General features: G+C 53.7%; 2 protein-coding genes across 2 annotated transcripts; both read right to left on the minus strand.

Moving 5' to 3' along the window:
* Positions 1–948: 948 nt before the first annotated feature.
* LOC121337391 (proline-rich protein 9-like) lies at positions 949–1494 on the minus strand. The gene has a single exon (XM_041407474.1). The coding sequence runs from the start codon at positions 1492–1494 to the stop codon at positions 949–951; it is 546 nt and encodes a 181-aa protein (XP_041263408.1).
* A 5931-nt stretch (positions 1495–7425) lies between these two features.
* On the minus strand, positions 7426–10380 carry LOC121337400 (keratin-associated protein 10-6-like). The gene is made up of 6 exons (XM_041407484.1): positions 9301–10380; positions 9014–9210; positions 8410–8749; positions 8210–8364; positions 7942–8140; positions 7426–7554 (listed from the first exon to the last, which is right to left on the minus strand). The coding sequence occupies exons 1-6, from the start codon at positions 10378–10380 to the stop codon at positions 7426–7428; spliced, it is 2100 nt and encodes a 699-aa protein (XP_041263418.1).
* Between the last annotated feature and the right edge of the window lie 2171 nt (positions 10381–12551).

Raw genomic sequence — 12551 nt, forward strand, 5'->3', positions numbered from 1 at the left:
CCCACCCTTCCCGTAATGAGGGGGTAGGTGGGGAGCGATTTCAGCATTCCCAGACATGGAAATGGCGTGGCCAGCACGGAACCGGAGGTGAAGAAAGCCACAGGCACAACCTGGGACACAGTGGGAGCTTTATCCCTGAAATTTGGGGGGTTTTATGGGTTTAACTCCCTCCAGACCATGGGGTCACCCTCAGCTGCAAACTTATCCAAAATAAAAATGTATTCATATTTATTTAAAATTGTGCCTTCCAGATGTTCAATTTCGTTATTAATTTAAGGCTTTCTTCCACTTAAATTCGCCTTTTAATGGTTTCTAGGATTTACTTCCCAAATCCCAAGCTGTGAAGTCCAAAATTCTGTCTGAAAATCAAATTTCTATCAATAATTTCAAGTATCTCTCAGAAAATAATTGACCAGACAATGATTTCCTTGTTGAATTAGAAGGAATTTCTCCATATTTTAACTTTTTTTTACTTCAGGCACAAAACCCTCCCTGACCACTTTTGAAAACTGAAAGTCAGGAAGATATTTTGGGGTCTGAAGTCATGGAAATGGGGAGGAAAAAATACAAAAGAGAGCTGGTGCCATCAATGGTCATTTTTTTATTGCTGCACAGAGAATTTACAAGACTGAGAAGAGACAAGAGGAGAAAGGAAGGGGAAAAGCATTGACATCTTCCACCACCAGCTGCTGACAGCGCTTCCTGGGATTCCCAGCACTAAAATATCGGGAATGCCCAAGAAAAAACACTGGCAGGACAGAAGTGAAAACACAGGGAACACTCAGAGACAAAACGTTTTCCAAGACGAAGACAACGTGGGACGATCAGAGCAGGAGAGGCCTCGTTGCGTTGCCGATGGGTCTGCGCCGTGTTTTCCATCCAGAACCCGCGGGTTCGGCTCCTCACCGGTCACCGGAGCCGCCCCGCGGGGCCAGGCCCGCGGGGGGATCAGCAGGGGCGGGAGCAGGGCTCCAGGCACACGGTCTCACACGACTCCACGCACTTGGTTTTGCAAACCTCGGCCTGGCACTGCTCCACGCACTTGGTGACACAGGGCTCGGGGCACTGGGCGGGGCAGACGTCCACGCACTGCGGGGCGCAGCTGGTGTCACACTGGGTGGGACAAACGTCTACGCACTGAGGGGCACAGCTGGTGGCACACTGGGTGGGACAAACGTCCACGCACTGAGGGGCACAGCTGGTGGCACACTGGGTGGGGCAGACATCCACGCACTGCGGGGCGCAGACCTCCACGCACTGGCTGGAGCAGGGCTTGGCGCAGACGTCCACGCACTGCGGGGCGCAGCTGGTGGCGCACTGGGTGGCACAGGGCTCCACGCACTGGGTGACACAGCTGGTGGCGCACTGGGTGGCACAAGGGGCCTGGCAGACCTCGACGCACTGGGTGGTGCAGGGCTCCGGGCACTTGGTGCACTTCTGGAGGCAGGGAGGGGGCAGGCAGGGCTGCTTGCACTGCTCATAGTAGTAGGACATCGTGGGGAGGTGCCGGGGCAGCGGGAAAGAGCTGGGAAAAAGCTGGGAAAAAGCTGGGAAAGAGAAAAAAAAAAGTGATCAGGATATGGGTGCGTGCTTATGGAGGCGCCATTCGCGGTGTGAGGTCTCGGTGAGTTTGTGTTCAGCTGAAGAAAGGAATGTGAGGAAGAGATCCTGTGTCCAGGATTCCTGGGTTCTGGAGGTGGAAGGGACTCACAAGGATCTCATCAAGTCCAGCTCTTCAGGGAATGACCCCTGCAGGGATCAAATCTGTGAACTCGGCATAGTGAGTGCCACGGTCTGGGCCAGTCCCAGGGTTTTTATGGAATTAACGCTGCCAGAGAACCCCTTCCTTCATTGGGAACCTGTTAGGAAGCCCTGAGCCATAAATCCTGAATTTTATGGGATCAGCAATTTGTAGAAGCCATAACACAAAAATACTTCAATTCCTCCTATTCTAAGTTCCATCAGCAGATGTTCCAGGGCTCACCTCTTCCTTATCAGATCCTCACACCCACCTGGGCACGTTCCCCGGGCTGGGAATTCCCAACCACAAAGCCCAGAGGCCACAAATCCCGCCATTATCCCATGGAATCATGGGATGATTTGGGTTGGGAGGAATCTCAAAGATCATCTCGTTCCAACCCAGACCAAGTTGCTGCAAGACCTGTCCAACCTGGCCTTGGACACTTCCAGGGATGAGGAATCCATGGAATAACCCAGGCCAGGGCCTCACCACCTTCACAGTTTCTTCCCAATATCCAACCTAAATTTCCCATGTTTCAATGTAAACCCATTCCCTGTGTCCTGTCCCTGCAGTTCCTGAGGAAGAGTCCCTCTCCAGCTTCCCTGGAGCCCCTGCAGATCCTGGAAAAGGCTCCGAGTTCTCCAGAGGCTGAACATTCCCAGCTCTCCCATCCTGATGATCCTCCAGATCCTGGGACGTCACTGGAATTTTTTTGGGGCATTAATGGGGCCCATCCTTCCGTGAGGGAAGGGTTGGCCCAGAGGATGCAGCTCCCATTTCCAGCTCATTTCCTCCTCTTGGCTTCTCCCAGAGGTCTCCCCTGGCTTTGCCTGCAGGAATCCTGCAGCTCCCTCCTTCCAGATAGAGCCTCTTCCCACCCATCCCGTTTGAAGTCCCAGGAGCTGCTCCACAGCATCCATTAATTTATTTAATTCCCAGCCTTAATGAGGCAGGAACAAATTAACCAGGATGGAACAGGAGGGAGGAGGAGAAGCAGCCACAGTTCTGGAGCAGGTGACTTCTCCAAGCTCCTCCAGGCAGAGCAAACCCTAAATAAAGTTCCCAATTCCAGGACAAATCCCAGAAGAGAAGCCCAGGAGCGAAGCTCTCCTGGGACCAGGAGTGAACTCTCTTTTCCATGAGATATCCTGATAAAAATTCCCTGATAAAGCCGAGGAGGACTTACCGGGTCACCGGTCCTGGCAAGCGACGGAGAAGCCAAAGGAACTGGCGGGAGCCTCCGAATCCAAACCTTTTATATGGCCGGAGTGGCGTCAGCTCCGGAAACGCGGGAGCCCAGGGGGATGGACAGATGACCACAAACTGCCCCGGCAGGCTCCACCTCCACATGCTTTGCATGTTTGTTTGCATCCTAATTTTTGGTGGAAGCCCTCTTCCAGGAAAGCAGGTGATGCTGAGCCAGCCGAGCTCCGATCCCGGTCATGCGGTTCCCAACGGGAATGGCGGAGTCATTAAAAAAAAAAAAAACAGCAGGTGCTGAATTAATTGGTTTTCAGAAAGGGATTTAATGCGCTGGGACGTTTCCGTGGCCTTATTTCCATAAATGTTGGGTTTTGATACCTGGAGTTTTTCCAACATGGGAATGGCTGTTATTAGGGAAGATGGATAATTAATTGGATTTACTATGAGAAATACCCTGTCCTAATTCTCATGGAAAGGCACAACCAATCCTCCAGCGCTCCCACAAAACCTTGAGGTCCCTGTTTTCCTGATAAATTAAATTATTTCATTCACTCAACCCATTCCTCTCCATGAATTAACACCATCCATGTTTGGAAGTTCCAGTGGGGACACAACTCCAGGTTTTTGGAGGAATACTTCAATCTGTTCAAGGCAGAATAATCCTCATTTTAAAGATGTTTTTCTCTCACAGAAAAGTACAAAAGGCTCCAGTTTAAGTGGGATTTAGGCCCAGGACACAATTTTTATTAAAGTTTTGCTGATTATGGAAAATCCATGTTTATTCCAGATATTCCAGTCACGGAGATGGGAACGTGACCATCACAAAAATTCTAAATAGGGATAAAAACCACCCCAAAATGAACCAACCCAGCACGAGCAGCGCGTCCTGTTTATGCCCCAAACCCAGAGTCTCCCGGAGAATTCCAGGCATCAGCACCGGTTCCTTCCCAGTGCTTGTACTGGAATTCCACCCGGAGCTGACGGATCTCCATGGGGCTTTTTGCCACCTCACGGGTGGCTCAGCTTTTCCACAGACTCAGCTCCCCACGTGCAGCTTCTCCCCCTTCCCCGGAGGCTCCGCTGCCCCGGAGGCTTTTCCGGGGATAAACTGGGACTGTCACGGCGTGGTTTGCTCATCTTAAACACCTCCTTTGTCACGGGAGGAGAAGCTGCACCCAGCAGAGCTCGGATTTGGGAGCTGAATTTTTATGCAGATTAATCCCTCCTCATTTTCTACTCCTCGAGCTGCCGGGTGTGGAAATTTTCCCCCAGAGCAGCTTCCAACTCTTATCTTCCCGAGGAATATCCCTTATTCCGGTTGGAACAGCTCCTCATTATCTCGTCAGGCTCCAGGCTCACCTCAAAACCATCTCTGAGGACCGGTCCTGCACCTCTCTTTCTACCCCGAGTTGTTTTACACCCTGTTGTTAACTTTGATTAGCGAGAAACTGGGGCCTTCCAAAAGTGGATTATTTCGAGAGACGTAAAGGGATCCGCACTCCGACACGTGGGAACATCACGGGGCTGGATCGTTATCCCTAATTGGCACTTATTTGGGAATCTCCATTACGTTTATGGGCAATTGGAGTCATTGGAGTTGTCACGCTGGTGTCGGTGAGTCAGGACCCCACAGCGATGTCCTCCGGTGACTCCTCTGCAGCGGGTCGGGCATTCCAGAGGGAATTCCAAGAGGGAATTCCACAAGGGCAGCACCCCTGGCTCCAAGGGTCTTGTGCTGAAGGGCCAAAGATTTTCCAGGGTCCCAAAATCCCTGAGGTTGGGAAAGATCTCCCAGAACATCGAATCCAAGCTGTGGCAGATCACCCCTTGGTCATCCTGAGGAATCTCCAGGAATTCCTTGGACACCTCCAGGGGTGGCCACTCCAACCCTCCCTGACCTCCTTCCAAGGCCTGTCTACCCTTTCCATGAGGAATTTTCCCAAATTTCCCACTCTGAACCTCTCCTGGCACAGCTCAAGTCCATTCTCTCTTGTCCTGTTCCCTTCCCGGAGATCAGATCCCAAATCCCGCCTGGAAGAGCACAAAATTCCCCCTGGATCCCCCTTTTCTCCAGGCTGAGCACCCCCAGCTCCTTCAGGATTTTCCAGGCCCTTCCCAAGCCCCATTCCCACCCCTGGACAGGCTCCAGCCCCTCCATGTCCCTTTTTCCGTGGTTGTCCAGACCTGGACACGGAGTCGAGGTCCAACCCCTCCATCCCCATGCAGGATTCCCATTTTCCCGAGCAAGAAAAGGAATTTTTTCCTGTGCGTTTCCATCGACTCTCACCGAAATCAGGAATTCTCCCCATTTTCCTGCCCAAACCTGGGCACAATTAAACACACCTGGTTGCAATTAACCCTCCTGGGCCTCCATCAGACCCAACTTTCCCCTCTCCTCATTCCCACAAGGACCTGGGCAAGGTGGGAGGGTCTGACCCAGCTCCCCGGGCAGTGTCCAGGTGGCTCTGGGAACCCTGGAATTTTTGGGATGCCAGGAGGATGAGAGGAGAGGACATTAAGCCTCACATGGACCTGAGTGGCTCCTTCAGTCCATGCCTGAGGGACAATTTGGACCCAGCCATGACAGGAACCCAAATCCCACCATTCCGGCCTCTTTTCCTGTTTACTCCGGAAGGTGAGCGCTCAGAGAAGAATGACAATTAGCACCTGAGTAATTAAATCTGGGAAGGAAGAACTGGTTGTGGTTATGGGGGAAAAAAAAATCCTCACCTCTTTTATCTCTTTGCCTTCTTTGCTTTGATTTTCTCTTTTTTTGTTTTCAGGAAAAATCCCTGGATTTCCTCTGGATTTTTTTTTACTTTGGATAAAAGTGCTTTGATCTCCAAGGAAATTTTAAAGCTCACCTGACAGAGGAACTGGGGGATTCTACAACATTTCCTTGTAGTGAGCAGCAGTTTTCTGCCTGTTTTAATTTCACAGGTGTGGAATAAACATCCAGGTGGTCACGCAGGAGGAATTCCTGTTTGGTTTTTTTGGTTTTTTTTTTTTTTCCTGGAAATGATTTTTCTGCTTTCTGCTGCTCCGAGATGATTTAAACCTGAATTTTATGGACACGTGAAGGATTACAGACCCTGCAAGCACCACGCCAGAAGGGAAAAATTAATCCAAAAGCCACTTTTTTCTCCCGACTACATTTTATTTCCCAGAAAACCGAGGGATTGGGGAGCAGGAGCAAAGAACATCGTTGCTCGCACAGAATTTTAAGGAATTTTGGGGGCGTTTTGGAGCCCAACGAAACGCCACGGGGAGGATTTGTGCCCCAGCCCGCTGGGATCAGAGGAGCTCTGAGGGCAGAGCTCGCAGGTTGTCACCAACCCCGGGCCTTGGGGCATCTTCGGAGGAGCCGGTGGCGGCTCCCAGACGGTCGCACCCCGTCTGCCGCCGCCCCCGCTCCGCCCGCCCGCATTCCGAGCGGGATTTGCTCCGCCAAACCCTGCCCGGGCCCGGCTCCCAGCCGAGCTCAACCTCGGGAGCCTCCCGGGACGGTCCCGAGCCCCGTTTGGGGGTTTGGGATCGAGCGATGGGAGTGATGGAGGAGCGCTTGGGAAATTCCTCTTTTTTGGGGTTTCCAGGTGTTTTTCAAGCCTGGAAATCCCACCTGAGCGGGGATTTCAGACGTTGGTCTGGGATATCACACATTGATCTGGGATTTCACACATTGATTTGGGATTTCACACATTGATCTGGGATTTCACACATTGATCTGGGATTTCACTCATTGATCTGGGATTTCAGACACTGATTTGGGATTTCAGACACTGATTTGGGATTTCACACATTGATCTGGGATATCAGGGATGTCAGGACTGAGGGAAGGGCTGGAGATGTGCCAGGGGGTGGGAACTGGGGTGGATTTTGGGAAAAGGTTCTTCCCACCAGAGTGTGGGAGCGCTCACCAGGCTCACCAAGGAATGGTCACCATCCCAAACCCACCGGAGCTCCAGGACAACGCTCCCGGGGACACGGTGGGATTTTGGTACATCCTGGGCGGGGCCAGGGGTTGGATTTGATGATCTCTGTGTGCCTCTTCCATCTCAGGGCATTCCACAATCCCAGTGAGACCTTCCCACGTATTTTTTATTACAAAAAAAAAAAAAAAATCGGGATTTTAGGAAAGGAATTAAAAGGAAGTGAAGGAAATGCGGGAGGCCGATGCCAAGATCGTTTCTTTTATTGCTTCAGAACACGGAAAGGAAAAAGATCAGGAAGAACAAAGAGGGGAATTCCTCCATCGCACTCCCGGTGCGAGGGGGAACTGCGGATTCTTTCTCCCGGGGAACGATCCCAGGGGCACAAAATCGCTCGGTGACATCCCGTGAGGAACGGCGCTTTCTTGAGGTGAAAAACATCAGGAACGGGGCAAAACGCGAGGAAAATGAGGATTTACTCTTCCTCTGGAGATTCCACAGGGAAACCCCCACGGGGAGCGGGGTCTCCTTTGGATCCCACCCCAGAGCCCCTCAGCGAGCCCGGAATTTGGGGCAGCCCGAGACGGAGCAGCGCTGGCCGCACACGGGGCACGTCTGGGTGACACAGGTGGTGGGACAGGAGTCGGCACACCTGGTGACAACCTGGACACCGCCGCGGCACTGCGGGGTGGCACAGCAGGGATCCGCACATGGAGGGGGACAGCTGGGGACACAGCACGGGGCTGGGCACGTGGTGGGGCAGGTGGTCACTCCCTGGCCACAGGGGTCTTGGCAGGTGGTCACTCCCTGGCCACAGGAGTTTTGGCAGGTGGTCACTCCCTGGCAGCAGGAATCTTGGCAGGTGGTCATTCCCTGGCAGCAGGGGTTTTGGCAGGTGGTCACTCCCTGGCAGCAGGGGTTTTGGCAGGTGGTCACTCCCTGGCAGCAGGAGTTTTGGCAGGTGGTCACTCCCTGGCAGCAGGAGTTTTGGCAGGTGGTCACTCCCTGGCAGCAGGGGTTTTGGCAGGTGGTCACTCCCTGGCAGCAGGGGTCTTGGCAGGTGGTTACTCCCTGGCAGCAGGGGTCCACACACCTGGTGGCACATCTGGTGACGCAACAGGGATCTTGGCAGGTGGTGACGCACCTGGCCACCCCCTGGCAACACAGATCCACACACCTGGTGGCACAAGAGGTCACTCCCTGGCAGCAGGGATCAACACATCTGGTGGTGCACTTGGTGACCTCCTGGCAACACGGATCCACACACCTGGTGGCACATCTGGTCACACAGCAGGGATCCACACACCTTCTGGTCACACAGCAGGGATCCTGGCACGTGGTGACACACTTGGTGACCTCCTGACAACAGGGATCCACACACCTGGTTCTGCACTTGGTGACCTCCTTGCCACAGGGATCTTGGCAGGTTGTGATGCACTTGGTGACCTCTTGGCAGCATGGATCAACACATCTGGTTCTGCACTTGGTGACCTCCTTGCCGCAGGGATCCTGGCATGTGGTTCTGCACTTGGAGACCTCCTGGCAGCAGGGATCTTGGCACGTGGTGACACGCTTGGTGACCTCCTGACAACACGGGTCAACACAACTGGTTCTGCACTTGGAGACCTCCTGACAACACGGGTCCACACACCTGGTGACACACTTGGTGACCTCCTTGCCGCAGGGATCCTGGCATGTGGTTCTGCACTTGGAGACCTCCTGGCAGCAAGGATCCACACATCTGGTTCTGCACTTGGTGACCTCCTGACAACACGGGTCAACACAACTGGTTCTGCACTTGGAGACCTCCTGGCAGCAAGGATCCACACATCTGGTTCTGCACTTGGTGACCTCCTGACAACACGGGTCCACACACCTGGGGTCACACCTGGTCACACAGCATGGATCTTGGCACGGGGTGGAGTACTTGGGCACCTTCTTGTAGCACGGATCCACACATCTGGAGCTGCACTTGCTCCCCTTCTTGGAACAGGGATCTCCACATCTGGTGCTGGACTTGGAGCCTTTCTTGCACCACGGAATCACCCACGGGCTGCTCCACTTGGTCACCTTCTTGCAGCAGGGATCGTAACACGGCGTGAGGCCCCTGGGGGCTTTCTTGCCACACGGGTCCACACACGTGGTGACACACCTGGTGACCTCCTGACAACACGGGTCCACACACCTGGTGAAACACTTGGAGACCTCCTGACAACACGGGTCCACACACGTGGCACACGTGGTCACTTCCTTGCAACACGGGTCTTGGCATGTTGTGGTGCACTTGGACACCTCCTGGCAGCAGGGATCTTGGCACGTGGTGACACACTTGGTGACCTCCTGACAACATGGATCCTGACACGTGGTGATACACTTGAGCAGGGATCCTGGCACGTGGTGACACGCTTGGTGACCTCCTGTAGTGACCTCCTTACAACAGGGATCCTGACATGTGGTGACACACTTGGTGACCTCCTGACAACATGGATCCTGACACGTGGTGATACACTTGGTGACCTCCTGGCAGCATGGATCCAAACACGTGGTTCTGCACTTGGTGACCTCTTTGCAGCAGGGATCCTGGCACGTGGTGACACGCTTGGTGACCTCCTGACAACACGGGTCAACACATCTGGTTCTGCACTTGGAGACCTCCTGACAACATGGGTCCACACACCTGGTTCTGCACTTGGTGACCTCTTTGCAGCAGGGATCCTGGCACGTGGTGGCACACTTGGTGACCTCCTTACAACACGGATCCTGGCACGTTGTGGTGCATGTGGTGACCTCTTTGCAGCAGGGATCCTGGCACGTGGTGACACACTTGGTGACCTCCTTACAACACGGATCCACACATGTGGTGGTGCACTTGGTCACTTCCTTGCAACACGGATCTTGGCATGTTGTGGTGCACTTGGACACCTCCTGGCAGCAGGGATCTTGGCACGTGGTGACACACTTGGTGACCTCCTGACGACATGGATCCTGACATGTGGTGACATACTTGGTGACCTCCTGGCAACACGGATCCTGACATGTGGTTGTGCACTTGGTGACCTCCTGGCAACATGGATCCTGACACGTGGTGACACACTTGGTGACCTCCTGGCAACACAGATCCTGGCACGTGGCTGTGGAGCACTTGGCCACCTCCTGGCAGCAGTCCTGGCTCCTGGTGCAGCTCTCGGTCACCCGGCAGCAGCAGCAGGGGTTCCTGCACGTGGTGGTGCACCCGGCCACGCCCTGGCAGCACGGGGGGACACACGTGGTGGCCACGAGGCCGCAGGGCTTGGCGCAGCCGGCGGCCTGGGCCGCGGCCAGGCTCCCCAGGCTGACGTAGGTGGTGGTGCCGGGGAAGCAGCAGGGGCTCCTGCGGGGAGGGAAGCACTGGAAGCCGCCGGCGGTGCCGCAGGGATCCGGGCTGGACCTCACCGGGAAGCTCCTCACCAGGACGGCGGGAGGGGGGATGCAGATCTGGCTCAGCGGGCAGCCGGTCGCGCGACGCATTTTTGGGTGGAAGGGGGGGAGGCTGGAAGCAGGAAAGGGATAAAATGTAAAAGGCGTGAAACGTTCCAGGCTGTTCTATACACAGAATTAAATCATCCTTTCTCCACGAAATCCTGAACTGGAAAACTGCCATGAGGCGAGGAAGTGACTCCACATGAAAGCCTTTTAGACAAATTTGTAGCTATTTTCAAGCAACTTCCTCTCAAAACAGGAAGCAAAAATTATTTCGGCTCCTTTAGGTTTTCTGGGAGGTCTGAAGCCTCCACCTGCCCACACCTCCCCTTGGTTCGGGATGAATCTTTCCCATTCCTTCCCCGATTTCACCCAAAAAGTCTTCAGATCGCCCTGCCCTCATCCAGAGGACACCAGTGGCGGCTCCATGTGGGAAAATCTCCCCAAGGAAAAGCTCTGCTGCTGCTGCTTTTCCCACAAAATCTGCCTGGCTCTTCCCACCCCAATTTTTCCTCCCAGGCACGGCCTTCCCTGGCAGCCTGAGAGTCTCCACTCCTTATCACCCCTCCCACTCCTCCCCTTTGAAGTCCCAGCCTGGCCTTTTGATCTCTCCCAACGCCAACAATTCCCTGGGTGAAGCACGGCAGCAAAGTCGGTGAGGAGAGAGAGAGAACTTGGTCCTCCTCGATGGAGAAAGAGCAAAACCCGCAGCAAATAAACCCCGGAGAAGATGGAATTAAAATCTGCAGGAATCCCAACCCCAATATCCCCAAGCAGAAACACTTTTAAGTCTTTTAATTTGCTTCTGCACGGCTCCAAAATGAAAAAAAAAAAAAAAAGCCCCAACCACGAGGCGACTTCCCAGGAAACCTAGCTGGACTTACCCAATTCTCCACCAGCGAGCACCAAATGAAACCAAAAATGGCTTGAGGAACAGGACAATAGGAATCCTTTTATAGGATTTTGGTGTCCGTGGCTCCGGAAGTGAGACACCTCAGGGGTATGGAAATCAAATATTTAATAATCCAGACCTGCTCTGCTCCAATCCTTCAATTACTTCGCTCGACGTTATAATTTTTAATGTCGCCGAGGTGGGACGTGAGACTCTCATGACTGCGAGGAATTCCCCATCCACGTATTTCCTACGGACTGGGAAATGCGGATGAGGCAGCCTGGAAACAATCCCCCTCAGGACTGAACTCTGAAAAAAAAAGCTGTTTTGGTGCATTTGTGGAATGGAGGTGGGATGGGACTCTGGAAGGGCCTTGGCTCTCTCACAATATTCCTTCTGCTGGGAATTTTATTTCTGATATACTGGACAGTTTTCCCTCTATCCCTCAGTTGGAAGAGCCTCTCCACGAATATTTTGGATGGCTCAAAGAGACCCCAGGATTATCCCCAAGTCCTTTCTAGGGTGGGCAAATCCTTCAGCGTCTCCCAATCCACCTTTTCCTCGAGGTCCCTGGAACATCTGGGTGGCCTTGGTTGGTCTTGAGCTGTGGGAGCCAAACTAGACACAGCTCCAGATGTGGTCCAGGAATTCCCCGGACACCTCCAGGGGTGGGGATCCAGCCCTCCTTGAGCCCCTTCCAAGGCCTTTTCCCTTTTCCAGGAGGAATTTCCCCAAATTTCCCACCCTGAGCCTCCCCTGGCACAGCTCGAGGCCGTTCCTTCTTGTCTTGTCCCCATTCCCTGGGATCAGACCCCAAATCCCCCCTGGCAGATCCCAAATTCCCCCTGGATCCCCCTTTTCTCCAGGCTGAGCTCCCTCAGCTCCCTCAGGATTTTCCAGCCCCGTTCCCATCCCTCTTTCCATGATTGTCCAGAACTGGACACAGCACTGGACATTCCCCTCCCCAGTGCCCACCCCAGGGGACAATCCCTGCCCTGGTCCCAGTGGTCATTTTTGCCACAATTCTTTGATTTTCTTTTTAATACAAATTTGATTGATTTGTTGGAATTTTGGCCCTTGGCCTCCAGGGAAATCTTCACATTTCCAGGATCTCCAGGATCTTCCAGGACCTCTCCCGTGTGTCCCAGCTCCACCAGGTGACACCCAGGGCGATGAGGGATGAACTCTCTGATCTCAGTGGCCTTTGGGCCGATTTTTGTGCCCGTTTTTGGTGCCAGGAGGTCACACCCAGCCCAAAAAGGTGACAAACTTCACGCAGCCATCACAGCTCGGAGCTGCCGCTTTCTCCCCGCGGAAAAGTCGTCCC

The sequence above is a fragment of the Onychostruthus taczanowskii genome, unplaced genomic scaffold (assembly GCF_017590055.1).
Source record: "Onychostruthus taczanowskii isolate IOZ18803 unplaced genomic scaffold, ASM1759005v1 scaffold266, whole genome shotgun sequence".
Taxonomy (NCBI): Eukaryota; Metazoa; Chordata; class Aves; order Passeriformes; family Passeridae; genus Onychostruthus; species Onychostruthus taczanowskii.

Excerpts from the sequence above, each read along its gene's own strand:
- LOC121337391 (XM_041407474.1), bottom strand. The coding sequence starts at position 1,494 with ATGTCCTACTACTATGAGCAGTGCAAGCAGCCCTGCCTGCCCCCTCCC.
- LOC121337400 (XM_041407484.1), bottom strand. The coding sequence starts at position 10,380 with ATGCGTCGCGCGACCGGCTGCCCGCTGAGCCAGATCTGCATCCCCCCT. Across the intron at positions 9,211-9,300 it reads AGGATCCCTGTTGTAAGGAG|GTCACCAAGTGTGTCACCAC; the intron begins GTCACTACAGGA and ends TGTTGTCAGGAG. Across the intron at positions 8,750-9,013 it reads GTCACCAGGTGTGTCACCAC|GTGTGTGGACCCGTGTTGTC; the intron begins GTGTGTGGACCC and ends GTGTGACCCCAG.